This window comes from Epinephelus lanceolatus, chromosome 12 (assembly GCF_041903045.1).
Source record: "Epinephelus lanceolatus isolate andai-2023 chromosome 12, ASM4190304v1, whole genome shotgun sequence".
NCBI classification, from domain to species: Eukaryota; Metazoa; Chordata; class Actinopteri; order Perciformes; family Serranidae; genus Epinephelus; species Epinephelus lanceolatus.
This window is the reverse complement of record NC_135745.1, coordinates 45,649,833-45,669,003: the sequence shown is the minus strand read 5'-3', so window position 1 is coordinate 45,669,003 and position 19,171 is coordinate 45,649,833. Positions and strand designations below refer to the sequence as shown.

At 43.3% G+C, this 19,171-nt stretch overlaps 1 protein-coding gene across 1 annotated transcript; it reads left to right on the top strand.

Moving 5' to 3' along the window:
- Nucleotides 1-3,832: 3,832 nt before the first annotated feature.
- On the top strand, nt 3,833-10,282 carry inhbab (inhibin subunit beta Ab). Its single transcript, XM_033651222.2, has 2 exons — nt 3,833-5,069; nt 8,731-10,282. Exons 1-2 carry the CDS (start codon nt 4,652-4,654, stop codon nt 9,519-9,521), a joined length of 1,209 nt encoding a protein of 402 aa, XP_033507113.1. The 5' UTR covers nt 3,833-4,651; the 3' UTR covers nt 9,522-10,282.
- Nucleotides 10,283-19,171: the final 8,889 nt, after the last annotated feature.

The following is a 19,171-nucleotide window of genomic DNA, read 5'->3' as shown; positions in this document are numbered from 1 at the left end:
TGATTTAATGTGGAGTTCATTAGACTCAGGTCATTATTTAATGTGGAGTTCATCAGACTCAGTTTATGATTTAATGTGGAGTTCATCAGACTTAGTTTATGATTTAATGTGGAGTTCATCAAACTCAGTTTATGATTTGATGTGGACTTCATCAGACTCAGTTTCTGATTTAATGTGGAGTTCATCAGACTCAGTTGAAACTCCTGTGTGTACACAGTCTTATGTGTGTACGCAGTCTTTTGTGTGTACACAGCCTTATGTGTGTACGCAGTCTCACCATATTCAGCTTTATTAAATGTCAGGTCTTTAGCAGGAAAAACATTTTTATTCAAAGATTTTATCATCAAGCATGGTCTTAATTTTATGTTTTTAACTGAAACTTGGTTAGACCAAGATAACAGTGCAGCTGTTCTTATTGAGTCAGCCCCTCCGAACTTCAGTTTTATGAGTGAAGCCAGAATGCATAAGAAAGGTGGTGGAGTTGCCATTTTGTTTAATAATTCCCTCCAATGTAAGTAGATGTACTATGGAAGTTTTGAGTCTTTTGCATATGTGGCTCTTAAATTGAATTCCTCTGCTCAAGCGATGTTCCTTAACATCTAGAGGCCAGTTAAGTAGGCCTACTGTGCAAACTTTTTTGATGACTTTGCTGAGCTGCTGTTCATAGTCTGTTTCGACTTTGACTGTGTAGTTATTGTTGGTGATTTTAACATCCATGTTGACAACCCCCAGGACAGAGGCACTAAAAAACTGTGTTGTGTCCTTGATAACTATGGACTGAGTTCACACACAATAAGGGGCACACTCTGAACGTAATCATCTCCTAGGGTCTGAATATTTCTAATGTCGCTGTAACTGATGTTGCTCTCTCTGATCATTCCTGATTGTTTTTTGAGAGTGCTATCTCAGTACACACTAATATTCAAATAGAGATAATCACCAAACAGTATATCACTGATAACACCAGTGAAATATTTATTCAGACTTTCCCTTCCTCACTACTCTCTCACAGGTCTCAGTCAATGAGCTTGTAGAAGATTTCAGTTCTAGAATTACAAATGTGATTGATGCCGTTGCACCCATTAAGTTGAAGGTGGTCTCTGGTAAGAAAAGATCTCCATGGAGAAGTGCCACACTGGTCAGAATAGAAAAAGCCATCGAAAAGCTGTGGCGAAAAACAAATCTTCAGGTTCAGTATGGGATCTATAAAGATAGACTTCGCATTTATAATTTGGAACTGAGAAATACAAGGTGGTCCTTCTTCTCTGACATCATCACCAACAACAATAATAATGCACGTGCCTTATTTGCTACAGTCGACAAGCTAACAAACCCTCCTGTGTCAGTAGCCCCTGAACTTCTGCAGTGAATTGCCTCCTTCACTGACAAAATCCAGAAAATTAAACAAGCAGTCAGTGCCTCCATATCAGGCACAGGATATGTGTTGTCCCTGTGTCCACTTAAGACCATTCAAGTGATATGACACAATTTTATCTGATCAACTTTAAAAACCTGGAGGACATTATACAACATCTGAAATCCTTCTCCTGCTGCCTTGATATTCTGCCAACAGGCCTTTTCAAAACAGTCTCTAACTGCATGGCCTCAGATCTTCTACAGATTATCAACACATCTCTTCTCTCAGGTGTCTTTCCACAGGCCCTGAAAACTGGCGTCATCAAACCACTCTTAAAAAGAACAATCTAGACACTTCAGTAATGAACAATTATAGGCCCATATCAAGTAAAATCATTGAAAAAGCTGCTTTTCAACAGCTAAACAAGTTCTTGACTCTAAACTGTTTTGATGTCTTCCAGTCAGGATTTCGACCACACCATAGCACTGAGACTGCTCTTGTTAAGGTCTTCAGTGACATCTACTTGAACACAGACATGGGCAGAATTTCAGTTTTAGTGTTACTGGATCTTAGTGCAGCATTCGACACAGTCGACCACACCATATTACTAGACCAACTGAAAAACTGGGTGGGACTTTCTGGAACTGTACTAAACTGGTTTGAATCCTACTTAAAGGACAGAGACTACTTTGTGTCTATGGGAAATTACACATCTGAGCGGATGAAAATGACGTGGAGTTCCACAAGGCTCCATTCTGGGGCCCCTTCTGTTCAACATCTACATGCTCCCACTGGCTCAAATTATGGAAAACAACAAGTTATCTTCCCATAATTATGTAGATGACACACAGATCTACATAACCATATCACCTGGGGAGTATGGTCCAATACAAGCATTGAGTAAATGCATCAAACAAATCAATGATTGGATGTGCCAGAATTATCTTCAACTGAACAAAGATAAAACTGAAGTAATTGGTTTTGGAGCCAAAGAAGAACAATTAAAAGTCAGCCCTCAGCTTCAATCTGTAATGTTAAAAAGCACAAACCAAGCCAGAAATCTTGGTGTACTCATGGACTCAGACCTGAATTTCAACAGCCACATTAAGACAGTTAAAAAAAATCAGCCGACTATCACCTGAAGAATATATGAAGGGTTAAAGGACTGATGTCTCAGTAGGATTTGGAAAAACTTGTCCATCCATTTATCTTTAGTAGACTCGACTACTGTAACAGTGTCTTCACAGGTCTCCCTAAAAAATCCATCAGACAGCTGCAGTTGATTCAGAACGCTGCTGCTCGAGTCCTCACTAAGACCAAGAAAGTGAATCATATCACTCCAATTCTCAGATCTTTACACTGGCTTCCTGTCTGTCAAAGAATTGACTTTAAAATACTGTTGTTGGTTTATAAAGCACTGAATGGTTTAGGGCCAAAATATATTTCTGATCTGCTGCAAGGTTATGAACCATCCAGACCTCTCAGGTTGTCTGGGACAGGTCTGCTTTCTGTCCCCAGAGTCAAAACCAAACATGGAGAAGCAGCATTCAGTTTTTATGCTCCACATACCTGGAACAAACTCCCAGAAAACTGCAGGTCTGCTGCAACTCTCAGTTCTTTTAAATCAGAGCTGAAGACTTTTATGTTTGCCGCTGCCTTTTACTAAATCAAACTTGAGGCTTCTGATTATTATCTCACACTGCACTGTAACTTATTCTGTTTTAGCGTTTTGTTTCTTTCTAACTAGACTCTTTTTGATTAATTGCACTATTTTATTTTCAATGTAATTCTTTCTGATTGTATTTAATGTCTTTTTATGTTGCCTTTATTGCTTTTACTTGATGTATGTTTTATGTAAAGCACTTTGAATTGCCTCGTTGCTGAAATGTGCCATACAAATAAACTTGCCTTGCCTTGCCCTGCCTTGTGTGTGTGTGTGTGTGTGTGTGTGTGTGTGTGTGTGGGTGAATACAGGTCTGTGTCATCTCTGGGACAGACAGGACGACAAAAGGTGCATCAAAGGAAAGTTGAGATGAGGAAGACGCTGTAACACCTGACTCCCATCAGCAGAGGGCGTGCTGATGTCACTGTGTGTGTGTGTGTGTGTGTGTGTGTGTGTGTGAGAGAGAGAGAAAGAGACGGTCTGTTCTGAGCACGCTCCATCTGCTGTGTGCAGGACTCTGATAATAACAACAAACTCTTCTAAAAATTTATTTCACACCGACGGAGTTTCTCCTCCACGTGAGGTGATGATGATGCTGTGCTGAGTCATCAGTGTGTGTGTGTGTGTGTGTGTGTGTGTGTGTGTGGTATGAATGATTCAGGGACACTCTCTTCCTCCTCTTCCCTCCTTCCTCCTCCTCTTCTGTCGTGACGTTCTTTCAGGAGGAAACACCACAAACAGTCCTGAGATATTCTGAGAGACTTTACTCACACTTTGTGTCAGTGTGTGTGTGTGTGTGTGTGTGAATCACAGGGAATACCTCTGTGGATGGAGGGAGGGATTAAACAGACAGAGAGGTATAATTACAGTAACAGAGCAGAGGGAGAGTAGAGTGACCCTGCGCACAGTGTTCATTCAGCTCAGACCAACGAACCATCAGGACCAGGATCAGGCCTCGTTCAAAGACCTAAAGTCTGCTGAACTCGACATCACAGAGACTCTGATGACTCTAATGCTGGACTCCACTGAGTCTGTGAGCTCTGAAGGATCTTGAACTATTCAGTACTCTTCTGGACTCTACTGTACTGACTCTACTGCCTCTACTGACTGTTCTGGACTCTACTGACTCTACTGATTCTATTGTCTCTACTGACTCTACTGGACTCTGCTGTCTCTACTGACTCAACTGGACTCTACTGTCTCTACTGACTCTACTGATTCTACTGTCTCTACTGGACTCTGCTGCCTCTACTGACTCTACTGGACTCTACTGACTACTGTCTCTACTGGACTCTGCTGCCTCTACTGACTCTACTGGACTCTACTGACTACTGTCTCTACTGACTCTACTGACTCTACTGGACTCTGCTGTCTCTACTGACTCAACTGGACTCTACTGACTCTACTGGACTCTTCTGTCTCTACTGACTCAACTGGACTCTACTGACTCTACTGGACTCTGCTGTCTCTACTGACTTTACTGGACCCTACTGATTCTACTGACTCTACTGACTCTTCTGTCTCTACTGTCTCTACTGACTCTACTGGACTCTACTGACTCTACTGGACTCTACTGATTCTACTGGACTCTACTGTCTCTATTGACTCTACTGTTGGTGTCAGAGCTCATTATGTGCTTGCTGTTTTCTGCCTTCTTATTTGTGGCCGTCGGATATTTCATCGACGCCTCTCCGACGGTCCCTCCGACTCTGGAGGACAATGTGGTGTCTCGGCTCCAGGAGGGGGCACCACCCCTGGACTGTCCATCTTGCTCACTGCTTCAGATCAGGAGGAACTCTACTTCGTCAGGAGGACAGAGCGACATGGTGGAGGCGGTGAAGCGTCACATTCTCAATATGCTGCACCTGAGCACTCGGCCCAACCTGACACAGCCAGTTCCTCGCGCTGCGTTGCTCAATGCCATCAAAAAGCTGCACGTAGCCCGTGTGGCTGAAGACGGCAGCGTAGAGATCCAGGAAGAGGGCCAGGGCCCTGGAGCCTATACACCACCTGAACCACCGTCTGAAATCATCACCTTCGCAGAGCCAGGTGAGTCTGACAGCCAATCAGAAACATGGAGAGTTTTTCTCCTGCTCCCATACGTCAACCTTCAGGGGACTACTGCAGGTTATTGTAGGTCATACCTCCTGAATCTGAGCATCCAGCAATCTGATTGGTTGATCATTAGGCATCTCTGACACACAGACACACCTCAGAGTTTGTTAAAAAAAAAAAAAGATTCAAATGAATGTATCAATGTGAAGCCTGAGTAACTCTGAGGAGACACGCTCAGCAGGAAGAGTAAAGTTTACTGACCATCAGCTGCATTAGAGATGTCTGTGTGTGTGTGTGTCTGTCTGTCTGTTATCAGCCCATTCACAAAAATCTGCAGAGTTCAAAGTCTGTTTACAGATTTCTTCAGCCCGACGCTCTCTCTGATTTATTGACTCTTTTCAGCCTCTCGGAGCCTACATTATATTTTTATGTCCCATTTTCCTTTTTTTCTGAAGGTGAATTTCTGACACATGAATTAATATTAAAACAAGTTCACTGGAGATTATAACAACTTTGAGCATCTAGATTTTCTCCACAGACCTGGAGCAGATTGAACTCTTCATAAATCCAGTTTAACAGTCAGAGAGACTAACAACACAGTTTGTCACAGTTTGTGCTGCTGTTAATGTGAACTGAAGATGATGGTGATGGTCAAAGCCAGATTTAAAGATGAAGGTATTGATCAGATGAAATGTATTCTAGAACTGATTTCTTTTTGGTATCTAAAATGTGTATAGAGCTTGTATCAAGTAGCAGTATTGGGAATATTCATATATCAGATCATGCCCCGATTTCAATAGAGACATTTATTACTATATCTAATAAACACCAACATCCCTGGTCAATATTGTCAGACCCTGAATTTTGTGGTATGGCAAAAATTAAACTTTTGGAATTTTTAGAAATAAATGATAATGGGGAAACTGATCCCTCAAACTTATGGGAAACTACAAAAGCCTATTTGAGGGGTATGATGATATCCTATTGTACTGCCAGAAAGAAGAAAATAATTAAAGAACAGAGAAGATCTGAATTCAAGCTGTAAGATTTTGAATCTGAGCATAAATTAACCTTGTCTAAAGAAAGTTGGAACAAACTATTCATTGCTAGATCCGCACTTAATACATTGCAATCCCAAAACTCAGAAAAGGCCCTATTACTGTAGAAGTAGAAGAGGTATGAATATGGAAATAAATCAGAAAACATAGCTAACTTACACACTCACAGTGAACAAGACCCTGAGATACCTGACCTCCATCTCTTGGGACAGTCTCTCAACTCTCTCCCAACCCAGAGGGAACAATCTACCATTCTCCAGTAGAGAATCATAACCTCAGACTGGAGGAGCTGACACTGCAGACCACCCCAGGTCATGCTGGAAGTCACAGTGTGATGAAGCCAACAGAACCACATCATCTGCAAAAAGCAGAAATGAAATTCTGAGGGCCCCAAACTGGACTCCGTCCTCCCCCCAGCTGCATCTCGAGATCCTGTCCATGAATATCACAAACAGAACCAGAGACGACCCCAAAAGGCCTGCTTTTTCAGCCTGACGGCCACCCTCACCTTTGGTCTCCACTAGCTGGTTCTTAGGTTGCCACCACGACAACCTTCTGACCACAGCTTCTAGCAGCCACCTCCACAACAGAGGCTTTGAACATGGACCTCTCAGATTCCATGTCCCCAACCTCCCCCAGGATGCACAAAAAGTTGAAGGTGGGACTTGAAGACCCCACGGACAGGGGCCTCAGCCAGACATTCCCAGTTCACCCTCACTACACGTTGGGGTTTACCAGGTCTGTCCAGCAGTCTAGATCACATCACCATTGTTGCCCATGTGAACATTGAAATCACCAAGAAGACCTATGGAGTCTCTGGTCGGTTCCCTTTCCGGAACACCCCCACAGACTCCATACTGGGTGTCCCCCTACTGGGCAAGGTACTCAAAGTCTAATTGCACCATAAAATTGGCGTCTTCTTGAATCACTCTTTGTCTGGCCCCACCCCTGCAACCACTTTGCCTTGGAAGACCCTGCCAGGAGCTCTTAGCCCCAGACAACAGCTCTCAGGATCACAGGGACTTACAAACCCCTCCACCAAGTCCAAGTGGTGATTCTCTGAGGAGCTTTTATTTGTGGCTCTGATTTGGTCTCAAGAACAGATTTTAACTTCAGTTTCAGTCTCATCAACATGAATCGTTTCATCTCAGATACTAAAAACAAACTGTTTCTAAGTTTCTGTGTTCATAAACGTGAACCAGCTCGTGACCAATCACAGTGTCCTGTGACTTGTTTTCTTATATAAATGTACAGAGCAGCTTTGTGCTATAAATAGTCATCTCTGTGAAAATGTCCCTCAAACGCTCGCCGAAATTAGAGGACAGTAACGAGGAGGGGGAGGGGAGACATACCAAGTGGTCTCAGGCCGTAAATAATGTCTTCATTCAGACAAATCTGGGCCTCAGTAATTATTCTGCAGCAGTAACGAGTGTGTGTGTGTGTCTTTGTTGACAACATTCCCTGAAACCAGGTCTTTTCTTTTTTTAGTGTCTCTGCTCATATTGAGTATATTTAGAGGCCGCGGCTCCATTCATGCTTTTATTGTTACTGTTAATGACATTTTATTTATTCATTCATTCAAGTAACATTTATAATGGAGAATTAATTAGCTTCTGACACAGAAAAGTTAATTGCTTTTCACTTTTTCCTGGGGTCAGAACGTTTCGATTTTTTTTACTCAGGTTTAAATTTATTTTAAACTTCAACTAATCAAAGAGAAACTAGTCCATACCCATTGAGTGCGCAGTCGCCCACGTACAGTTTCACATGGTGTGTGTTTGGGATACAGTTTTCCAACTTTTGCCAAGAGGGAACTTTAGATATTGGTCCCTAGATTATGTTCACCCAGTTTCATGCAGATCGCTCAAACTGGAAGAGATCCATTTGAAGTGTTTTTCAAAAAATTCAAAATGGCGGAAAATCTATATAAGCGGAAGTTATGGGTTCTTGAGGCAAATGTGTTCCTCATGAGGAGAGGCATCTCTGTGCAAAGTTTCATGTCTCTACGACATACGGGGCATGAGATATGCCCATTCAAAGTTTGACATTTCAATCAGCTGCTATAGCACCCCCCTTTGGCCAATTGATGTAATATTGCTTCATTGGTATCCTCCCATGACCCTCTACCACTGTGCCAAATTTCACATGGATTGACGAAGTCAGTGAGGAGAAAAACGTGGAACAGACACACACACAGAGTTTATATAGTCATTCTATTGTAAGCCTCGCCCCTTTTTCCTCAGACTGAGATCCAGCTGGTGCTGATCGAATATAAACCAAGATTGTGTTGGTTGTTTCTCACCTCGCACATCTTTAGAAACATATTTTTCTTACGAGCAGCCGCCATAATGTTTCCTGTTTGAACATGGCTGAGCTTTAGCCACCAGCAGGAGTGTTTATTGGTCTGGTGTGGGGCAGTGCATTCTGGTCATTGTATATTTTCTGTTGTGTCTGATTGTGTAGTGTCAGTGTGTTTCTGCTGCACAGACAGACGAGTTAATAAAAACAGTGTCTTCTTTGTTGTCAATGTTTCTAATATTTAGACTGATGGGTTTGGCTAATTCCTACTAACATGCTAACTTTGCTCTCTGCGGCAGGAGATTCTCTGGACACGGTGACCTTTGACATTTCGAAGGAGGGCAGCAGCTCGTCGGTGGTGGAGCAGGCGAACGTCTGGATCTTCCTGAAGATGTTGAAGGGAAACCGAGTTAAAGGCAAAGTGACACTGCGGCTGCTGCAGCTTCATCGTGAGAATGATGATGATGAGGAGGAGTGTGTTTCAGAAAAGATGGTGGATACTCGTCGCAGCGGCTGGCACACCCTAGTTGTCTCCCGCAGCATTCAGACTCTGCTGGATGGCGGTGGTAGCTCGCTCCATCTGCGGGTCTCCTGCCCACTATGTGCCGAGGCTGGAGTCTCGCCCATCCTGGTGCCAGCTGTCGATAAGCATGTCAGTGGGCAGGACCAGTCTCACCGCCCATTCCTCATGGTGGCGCTGCGAGCTGGAGAGGAGGCGACTCAGCGACGAGTCAAACGAGGCTTGGAGTGTGACGGGAAAATACGTGTCTGCTGCAAACGACAGTTTTACGTGAACTTCAAAGATATTGGCTGGAATGACTGGATTATTGCTCCATCCGGTTACCATGCCAACTACTGCGAGGGTGACTGTCCAAACCACATGGCGAGCTTCAGCGGGTCATCCCTGTCCTTCCATTCCACGGTCATCAATCATTATCGTATGAGGGGCTACAGCCCGTTTCAAAACATCAAGTCGTGCTGCGTGCCAACCCGGCTGCGCGCTATGTCAATGCTGTACTACAATGAAGAGCAGAAGATCATCAAGAAAGACATCCAGAACATGATTGTGGAGGAGTGTGGCTGCTCGTAAGGACTCATAAAGACACCAGAAATGCTTCCTGCTTCCTGCAGAAAAATACCAGTTCAGCACTTTTAAAGATCAAATATTTATGTTTAGTGACGAAACGTGTTTCTTATCGGGAGAGACTCTTTTCCACATTGGAACCACCCGAGAATATTCTATGCAACAACTCCTGCAACTTTCTACGTCGACAGCTCTGTCTGTCCATTTATCTGTCTGTCTGTCTGTCTGTCTGTCCGTTCATCCATCTGTCTGTCCGTTCATCTGTCTGTCTGTTTCTGTTGTTGAGGTTCAACCTGTGTAAAAATCACTGACATTGTTCAGTTACTTGAAAGAAATGTAGTCAAACATCATCATCTTCATCATCATCACCATTATCATCATCATCATCTTTATCATCTTCATCATTATCATATATTATAATTAGTTGAATGTTGATGTTTCCCGGCAGAGACTTAGACTTAGAAAGCCAAAGACAGTCGACACAGGAGATCGAAATTCGTTCACTGAGGTACAAACAAGCAACGAGTAAATGTACAGGACACGTGACAATGTGTCAGTTAACGAGCTGTGAGTGAATTCATGAAACCTGTCTGTTAACGAGCTGTGAGTGAATTCATGAAACCTGTCTGTTAACGAGCTGTGAGAATTTTGTTAAATTAACTGTTGAAACAAAACCACTGAATATTTGTCAGCAGTTTTTGCTTCTTTGTATAAAAAACATGTTTTTGCCAACTTTCTATAATTTATTTGCATTTTGCCTTCTTTTAGCTTCATCATTAAACAATGATGTTTGTCAACATGACAACATATCATCATCATCATTGTCGTTTCTTGATACCTTCAGATTTGTAAACACCTGGTCGGCGTCATGCTCCTCAAAGGAGGAACCTCCCTGATCAAGAACAAACTGTTCATGTTTGACTTCACTAACAGTGACATCATGTCAGTGGTCAGGGGTGTTTGAAGCTTCCTGCTCAGCTGATTCTGATTTTCAGAGATCAGGATCAGGCTTTTACGCTTTGACAAAGGCAGTCAGAGTGATGTAGAAACCCAACACCCAGCTCTTTGTCTGCAGACGGCCGGCAGACTAAGAGGCTCCTCCGCTTCCTCCTCTGTCCCATTCTGATACCTGACTGCTGGACCGAGTGGCTGCTGATGTTGGTGAAGTCAAACCTTTGCAGGTCGAGGAGAAACAGAGCAACTAAAGCCAGTTGGCATGGCGACGCTCTGTTTGTTCGCTGACCTACAAACTCATTGCTGAGTCGACAAGTTGATTTAAGAAATACAAAGACGGCTGCTGAGGCAAACACAAAGCACTCTGGGAACACTGGAGCACATCGCGGTAACAAAATCACTTCCTGAAAACAGCCTGAAAAAGACTAAAAACATTTATCATAAGCTGCGCATTTGCTGAATTTATTTCTATCACGTTCCCAGAATTTAAACAGCCACAGAAACTCTGAGTGTGTTTGAACTCTGATCAGATGGTGACCTACCCAGGTGTGCTACACCTGTCACCCAGTGCATGCTGGGATAGACTCCAGTGATTCAAGGTTTGATGGTCGACGAGCTGACCAGGAGGTCACACATAAATGATAACCTCTCTTTTGATTAGTCATCTTAATACTCCTGTTTTATTTTCAGCAGTCACACGCCGTCTCTACAAATTCTACTACTACTGCTATTACTACTACTGGTACTATACAACTACTACTACTACTACAATACTGCTACTGCTGCTGCTACTGCTACTAATACTATACTGTTACTACCGCGACTACTGCTACTATACTGCTACTACTGCTACTACTGCTACTATACTGCTACTACTACTATACTGCTACTACTGCTACTACTACTACACTGCTACGACCGCTACTACTGCTACTACTACTGCTGCTACTACTACTGCTACTACTGCTACTATACTGCTACTAATGCTACTACTACTGCTGCTGCAACTGCTACTGTTACTACTACTGCTAGTACTACTGATACTACTGCTATTGCTGCTTCTACTACTGCTATTGCTGTTACTGCTACTACTACTGCTGCAACTACTATTGCTGCTGCTACTGCTACTACTACTACTACTGCTGCTGCTACTGCTAGTACTACTGCTACTAATGCTACTGCTACTGCTACTGCTGCTACTGCTGCTGCTACTGTTACTACTACTGCTACTGCTGCTACTGCTACTACTACTACTGCTACTGCTGCTACTGCTACTACTGTTGCTGCTACTGTTACTACTGCTGCTACTGCTACTACTGCTGCTACTACTGCTACTACTGCTGCTGCTGCAACTACTACTCCTGCTGCTGCTACTACTACTTCTGCTATTACGACTGCTACTACTACTGCTGCTGCTGCTGCTGCTGCTACTACTACTGCCGCTGCAACTACTATTACTGCTGCTACTGCTGCTGATACTGTTACTACTACTGCTATTGCTGCTACTACTACTGCTACTGCTGCTACTGCTGCTGCTACTGTTACTACTACTACTGCTACTGCTGCTACTACTACTGCTACTGCTACTACTACTACTACTACTACTGCTACTACTGCTGCTGCTACTGTTACTACTACGGCTACTACTGCTAGTACTACTGCTACTGCTGCTACTACTGCTACTGCTACTACTACTACTATTACTGCTGCTGCTGCTACTGCTACTACTACTACTATACTGCTACTACTGCGACTACTGCTACTATACTGCGACTACTGCTACTACTGCTACTGCTGCTACTACTACTGCTACTATACTGCTACTACTGTTACTACTACTACACTGCTACTACCGCTACTACTGCTACTAATACTACTGCTACTACTGCTACTACTACTGCTGCTGCTACTACTACTACTGCTGCTGCAACTGCTACTGTTACTACTACTACTACTACTACTGCTAGTACTACTGATACTACTGCTACTGCTACTACTACTGCTGCTGCAACTACTATTGCTGCTACTACTGCTACTACTACTACTACTGCTGCTGCTACTGCTAGTACTACTGCTATCACTGCTACTGCTGCTGCTACTGTTACTACTACTGCTGCTACAACTACTGCTACTGCTACTACTGTTGCTGCTACTGTTACTACTACTGCTGCTGCTACTGCTGCTACTACTGCTACTACTACTACTGCTACTACTGCTGCTGCTACTGTTACTACTACTGCTGCTACTGCTGCTACTACTGCTGCTGCTACTACTACTGCTATACAGCTACGACTGCTACTACTCCTGCTACTGCTACATCTACTGCTACTGCTACTACTGCTGCTGCTGCTACTACTGCTACTACTGCTGCTACTGCTGCTGCTGCTACTACTCCTGCTGCTGCTACTACTGCTGCTACTACTACAACTACTACTGCTGCTGCTGCTGCTACTAGTACTGTTGCTGCAACTACTACTGCTGCTAATATTACTACGACCACTGCTGCTGCTGCTGCTGCTGCTACTACTACTGCTGCTGCAAACTACTACTGCTGCTAATATTACTACTGCTACTACTACTACTACTCCTGCTACTGCTACTGCTACTACTGTTACTACTGCTACTACTACTGCTATTGCTGCTGCTGCTGCTGCTGCTACTACTGTTACTACTACTGCTACTACTACTGCTGCTGCTACTACTACTACTACTACTGCTGCTGCTGCTGCTATTACTACTGCTGCTACTACTACTACTACTGTTACTATACTGCTCCTGCTACTACTACTTCTGCTACTACTGCTACTACTACTATACTGCTACTACTGCTTCTACTACTATACTGCTACTACTGCTACTGCTACTATACCGCTACTACTGCTACCACTGCTGCTTCTACTACTACTACTGCTACTACTACTGCTGCTGCTACTACTACTACTACTACTACTGCTGCTGCTGCTGCTACTGCTACTACTGCTGCTACTGCTACTACTACTGCTGCTGCAACTGCTATTGCTGCTGCTACTGCTACTACTACTACTGCTGCTACTGCTGCTAGTACTACTGCTACTACTGCTACTGCTACTGCTGCTACTGCTACTACTGCTGCTGCTACTGCTACTGATATCAATCAATCAATCAATTTTATTTATAAAGCCCAATATCACAAATCACAATTTGCCTCACAGGGCTTTACAGCATATACGACATCCCTCTGTCCTTATGACCCTCGCAGCAGATAAGGAACAACTCCCCCCCAGAAAAACCCTTTAACAGGGAAAAAACCGGTAGAAACCTCAGGAAGAGCAACTGAGGAGGGATCCCTCTTCCAGGACGGACAGACGTGTAATAGATGTCGTACAGAACAGATCAGCATAATAAATTAACAGTAATTACTACTACTGCTAGTACTACTGCTACTACTGCTACTGCTGCTACTACTACTGGTACTGCTACTGCTACTACTGCTGTTAATACTACTACTACTACGGCTGCTGCTACTACTACTGCTACTACTACTACTGCTGCTGCAACTACTACTGCTACTAATATTACTCCCTCAAGGGGAAATTTAGTTTGCAGTGCAATTCAACATACAAGGGACAATCAAGACAATGTCAACAACAATCACAACCACAACAACCATGAATAAAATAGATCAGATCAAGCTGTCCATAAAAAAAAATCTATAAGGGAATAAGACCATATGGAGTGCTTATAAACAGTGCAGGCAAATTGAGTCCATCAAGACTAAGGCAAATTAAGAACATTTATTGCACTTGGAATAAAAGAAAATTTAAACCTATTGCTTCTAACCTTGGGGAGCCTGTAACGCCGGCCAGAAAGAAGAAGAAAAAATTCTCCTAAAAGTGGGTGGTCAGTGCTGGCCAAGATCGACTGTGCCTTCCTATAGACTTGTCGGTTGTAGATATCTGACAGAGAAAGCTGCTGTGTGCCAATTATCTTGCTGGCTACCATGACAATGTCAGAAAGGTGTTTTTTTGTTCTGCACAGTGAGGTTTCCATACCAGCCAATAATACAGAACGTTAAAACAGACTCAATAAAAGATTTGTAAAATAAAACCATCAGTGTCTTGTCCACATTAAAAGTGTTCAGTCTGCGCAGAAAATAAAGTCTCTGCAGACCCTTTTTGCAGATTGCAGACGTGTTGAAGCCATGATTCAAGTTTTTATCAATGACTGTGCCCAGGTATTTATAGTGCTCTACTGTCTCTACTTGTGAGCCCTTAATGATGGTTGGGAGGGTAGAGAGAGAGTTTTTCCTAAAATCAATGGCCACGTCTTTAGTTTTTAGGACATTTAGCTTCAGAAAGTGGTTGTCACACCACTCTGCAAAGTCTTCCACGACTGGACCATGATCGACATCTCCTTCCTGGAGCAGGCTGATGAGGACTGTATCGTCCGCGAATTTCAGAAGATGCCTGTCCTTGTATTTGCTCTTGCAATCATTTGTATAAAGAATATACAATAAAGGAGACAGGACACACCCCTGTGGTGAGCCTGTGGATGACAGCCGCTTCTGGGAAAAGGCATCATTAGCCCTTAAAACCTGCAGCCTACAAGTTAAAAAATCTAGCACCCATTTCACCAATCCCGCATCAAGATTAAAATCTGACAATAATTTATTGATTAAAATATGTGGCTGGATTGTATTAAAAGCTGAAGAGAAATCTAGAAATAAAAGCCTAGCATGTGTTCTTGTACCCTCAAGATGCTTGTACAGGTAATTGAACAGAGTGATGGTTGCATCATCTACCCCTCTGCTGGCCCGATAAGCAAACTGCATCGGGTCAAGCTGGCTCTGAACCTTTTCAATAAGAATTTGTTTGACCAGCCACTCAAAAGTCTTCATCAGTATTGAAGTCAAGGCTACAGGCCAGAAATAGAGACTTCTGCCAGCCGAAAAGGTTTTTATTTTCTTTGCAAAGAAAAGGTCAATCAGCATACAAGCGGTCAGAATGAAGAAAGACCCCGAGCATGGGGAAGGTTAAACATTTATACCTGAGGATCACCTCTTACACTGTGTTTCACACCCTTCTGTCTGCGGCAAGGAGCGGCACCCCTACCCATTGTTTTCACACTCCTTTGTCTGCCGCAAGTATTGGCTCCGACCCCCTAGGGTGTGTTTCACTCCTGGCTTATTCTGCAGGATTTTGTATCTAGGTGGGACGTTAAGAGGTCTAGACAAGTATTTGAAAACACAAAGAATACACAAAGAAAATGAAATTACAATTACATGCTGCTGCTACTACTACTGCTGCTACTGCTGCTGCTGCTACTACTGCTACTGTTGCTACTACTGCTGCTACTGCTACTGCTACTGCTACAGCTACTGCTGCTACGACTACTGCTACTACTACTACTACTACTGCTACTGCTGCTACTGCTGCTACTACTGCTGCTGCTGCTGCTGCTACTGCTACTACTGCTACTTCTGCTACTACTGCTACTGCTACTGCTGCTATTACTGCTGCTACTGCTACTGCTACTGCTGCTGCTACTGCTACTACTACTGCTACTCCTGCTACTGCTACTACTGCTGCTACTGCTACTGCTACTGCTGCTACTGCTACTACTGCTACTACTACTGCTACTCCTGCTACTGCTACTGCTACTACTGCTACTATTACTGCTACTATGACTACTGCTACTGCTACTGCTGCTACTACTGCTACTGCTGCTACTACTGCTACTACTACTACTTCTACTACTGCTACTGTTGCTGCTGCTACTACTGCTACTACTACTGCTACTGCTGCTGCTACTACTGCTACTACTACTACTACTACTGCTGCTACTGCTGCTACACGCCTTTACGAAAACCTGCCTTTCCGAAAATAGACTTCCATTCTTCGTAATGGCGGGGTTTCCCATTTTTTCTGAAGGCCCCGCTATTCCGAATATTGGGACAAATCATGTGACTGTGGTGTAGTTTGTTTACAGTCTGGTTGTGGTGGTGATGTTTAGTCATGTGACCGTGGGTGTAGTTTGTTTATGCTCTGGTTGTGGTGGTGATGTTTAGTCATGTGACCGTGGTGTAGTTTGTTTACAACCTGGTTGTGGTGGTGACATTTAGTCATGTGACTGTGGTGTAGTTTGTTTATGCTCTGCTTCTGGTGGTGCCATTTAGTCATGTGACCGTGGTGTAGTTTGTTTACGGCCTGGTTGTGGTGGTGACGTTTAGTCATGTGACCGTGGTGTAGTTTGTTTATGCCCTGCTTCTGGTGGTGCCATTTAGTCATGTGACCGTGGTGTAGTTTATTTATGGCCTGGTTGTGGTGGTGATGTTTAGTCATGTGACCGTGGTGTAGTTTGTTTGTTCCCTGCTTTTGGTGGTGACATTTAGTCATGTGACCGTGGTGTAGTTTGTTTACGGCCTGGTTGTGGTGGTGACGTTTAGTCATGTGACCGTGGTGTAGTTTGTTCATGTCCTTGTTGTGGCGGTGACGTTTAGTCATGTGACCGTGGCGTAGTTTGTTTATGCCCTGGTTGTGGTGGTGACATTTAGTCACGTGACCGTGGCGTAGTTTGTTTATGCCCTGGTTGTGGTGGTGACATTTAGTCATGTGACCGTGGTGAAGTTTGTTTACGGCCTGGTTGTGGTGGTGACGTTTAGTCATGTGACCGTGTTGTAGTCTGTTTATGCCCTGGTTGTGGCGGTGACGTTTAGTCATGTGACCGTGGTGTAGTTTGTTTATGCCCTCGTTGTGGTGGTGATGTTTAGTCATGTGACCGTGGTGTAGTTTGTTTATGCCCTTGGTGTGGTGGTGACGTTTAGTCGTGACCGTGGTGTAGTTTGTTTACGGCCTGGTTGTGGTTGTGACGTTAAGTCACGTGACTGTGGTGTAGTTTGTTTACGGTCTGGTTGTGGCGCGACTTTTAGTCACGTGACCGTGGTGTAGTTTGTTTATGGCCTGGTTGTGGCGGTGCCGTTTAATCATGTGACCGTGTTGGAGTTTGTTTACAGCCTGGTTGTGGCAGTGACGTTTGTTTGTGGCGTTGATTAGTGAAGATTATCTGAATGAACAAAACGTGAGGCATGTACCATGAAGCCAATTCAACTTACCCAGGATATCTTCTCACTGTTTGGTCTGACTAACCCTAACACTGGCCGTCTGATAACCAGTGCTATGATGCTGATTATCAACTAGTTCAGTCAACTCTGAATTTTCCTATCCAGTCACGAGCGCCTTCATGTAAAAGGGGCGGGGCTATTATTTGCTAGCGTCATCATCAGAACCATGAATGAAGGAGGCTGCTTCATATGAGATGAGATGAAATGAAATGGTATCAACAGAGTTTTGTTGACGAGACAATAAAATGTCAGTGACGCGGGATGAAAAAGACAAACTGTAATCTTAAAATGGAAGATCTAGACACACTGAAAGAACCACACAAAAAATTCACCATCACCCGAGACGAAAAAGACGTGCAGGTATTACTGAACTGTATGTGACATTAGTATAGAGTGTTTTTTGCTATTAGTTGGAAGATGATGAAACTTGTCTGAATATGTCACATCAACACTTTAAAGTAACACCAGACTGTTTCTGCTGCTGAAGTAAAGAGTGGAGAAGTACTTGATGACTGACGAGGTCTGTATGACTGACAAGTGACATTTATAATAACAGGAGCTGATTAATAGTGTGAGGATTATTGTACTGATAAAATATTATCTGTTTTATCATCACACAGGTGTCTCATGTCATTCTGAGCTGCAGTGATGAATCAGAGAGTAAAAGCAGCAACACTGTCACTGCTGACTAAAATTAACTAAATAATTTCAAATCCTGCTAAAATCATGTGTTTAATGTTGTAAACGATCTCTCCATTTGTTAGAAGCTCTGTTTTAACACCAGTGGAAATAGAGCCTTGGGAATATGAAATGATTCTACTGACCTATAACAACATACAGGCTCCTCTGTTTTATGTCCATGGATACTTTTGTCTTCAGTGATCTGATTGGTCAGAGGTCGGGTGTTGACAGGCTGTGATCCTTTAACCTGAAGTTAACCTGCTCCGGAGCAGGTCAGCTGTTCAGCATCAGTTACCATGGTGATTTATCACAGTACAAAGAGAACCAGCTTTGTAGTACTGAAAACCCAGAGTTAACCCCAAAGTTACCTTGGTAACTCCAAATCCTGCTTCGTAGTTCAGGTCTCTGAAGGATCAGAAACGTTTGTTCATTTTCTGTAATAATCTAAAATCAAACAGAACAATCTAATTGACCCTTTGAGGAGAGAACCAGGGCGATGCTGACGAAATTCACAAAATAATATTTCACTGACACTTCATTTTATATAATTCCATATCACAAATATGACTGATTGATTGATTGATTCATTCATTCATTCATTGACTGATGGTATGACATTATCGGCAGAAATGTTATTACAGCATCACTCTGTGTGTGTGTGTGTGTGTGTGTGTCTGTTCCACGTTTTTCTCCTCACTGACTTGGTCAATCCATGTGAAATTTGGCACAGTGGTAGAGGGTCATGGGAGGATGCCAATGAAGCAATATTACATCAATTGGCCAAAGGGGGGCGCTATAGCAACCGATTGAAATGTCAAATTTTGAACAGGCATATCTCATGCCTCGTATGTCGTAGAGACATGAAACTTTGTACAGAGATGCCTCTCCTCATGAGGAACACATTTGCCTCAAGAACCCATAA

Bases quoted from the DNA above. Each gene is read 5' to 3' on its own strand.
- inhbab (XM_033651222.2), top strand. From the start codon at position 4,652: ATGTGCTTGCTGTTTTCTGCCTTCTTATTTGTGGCCGTCGGATATTTC. The intron at 5,070-8,730 runs GTGAGTCTGACA...TCTCTGCGGCAG, and splicing joins CATCACCTTCGCAGAGCCAG to GAGATTCTCTGGACACGGTG.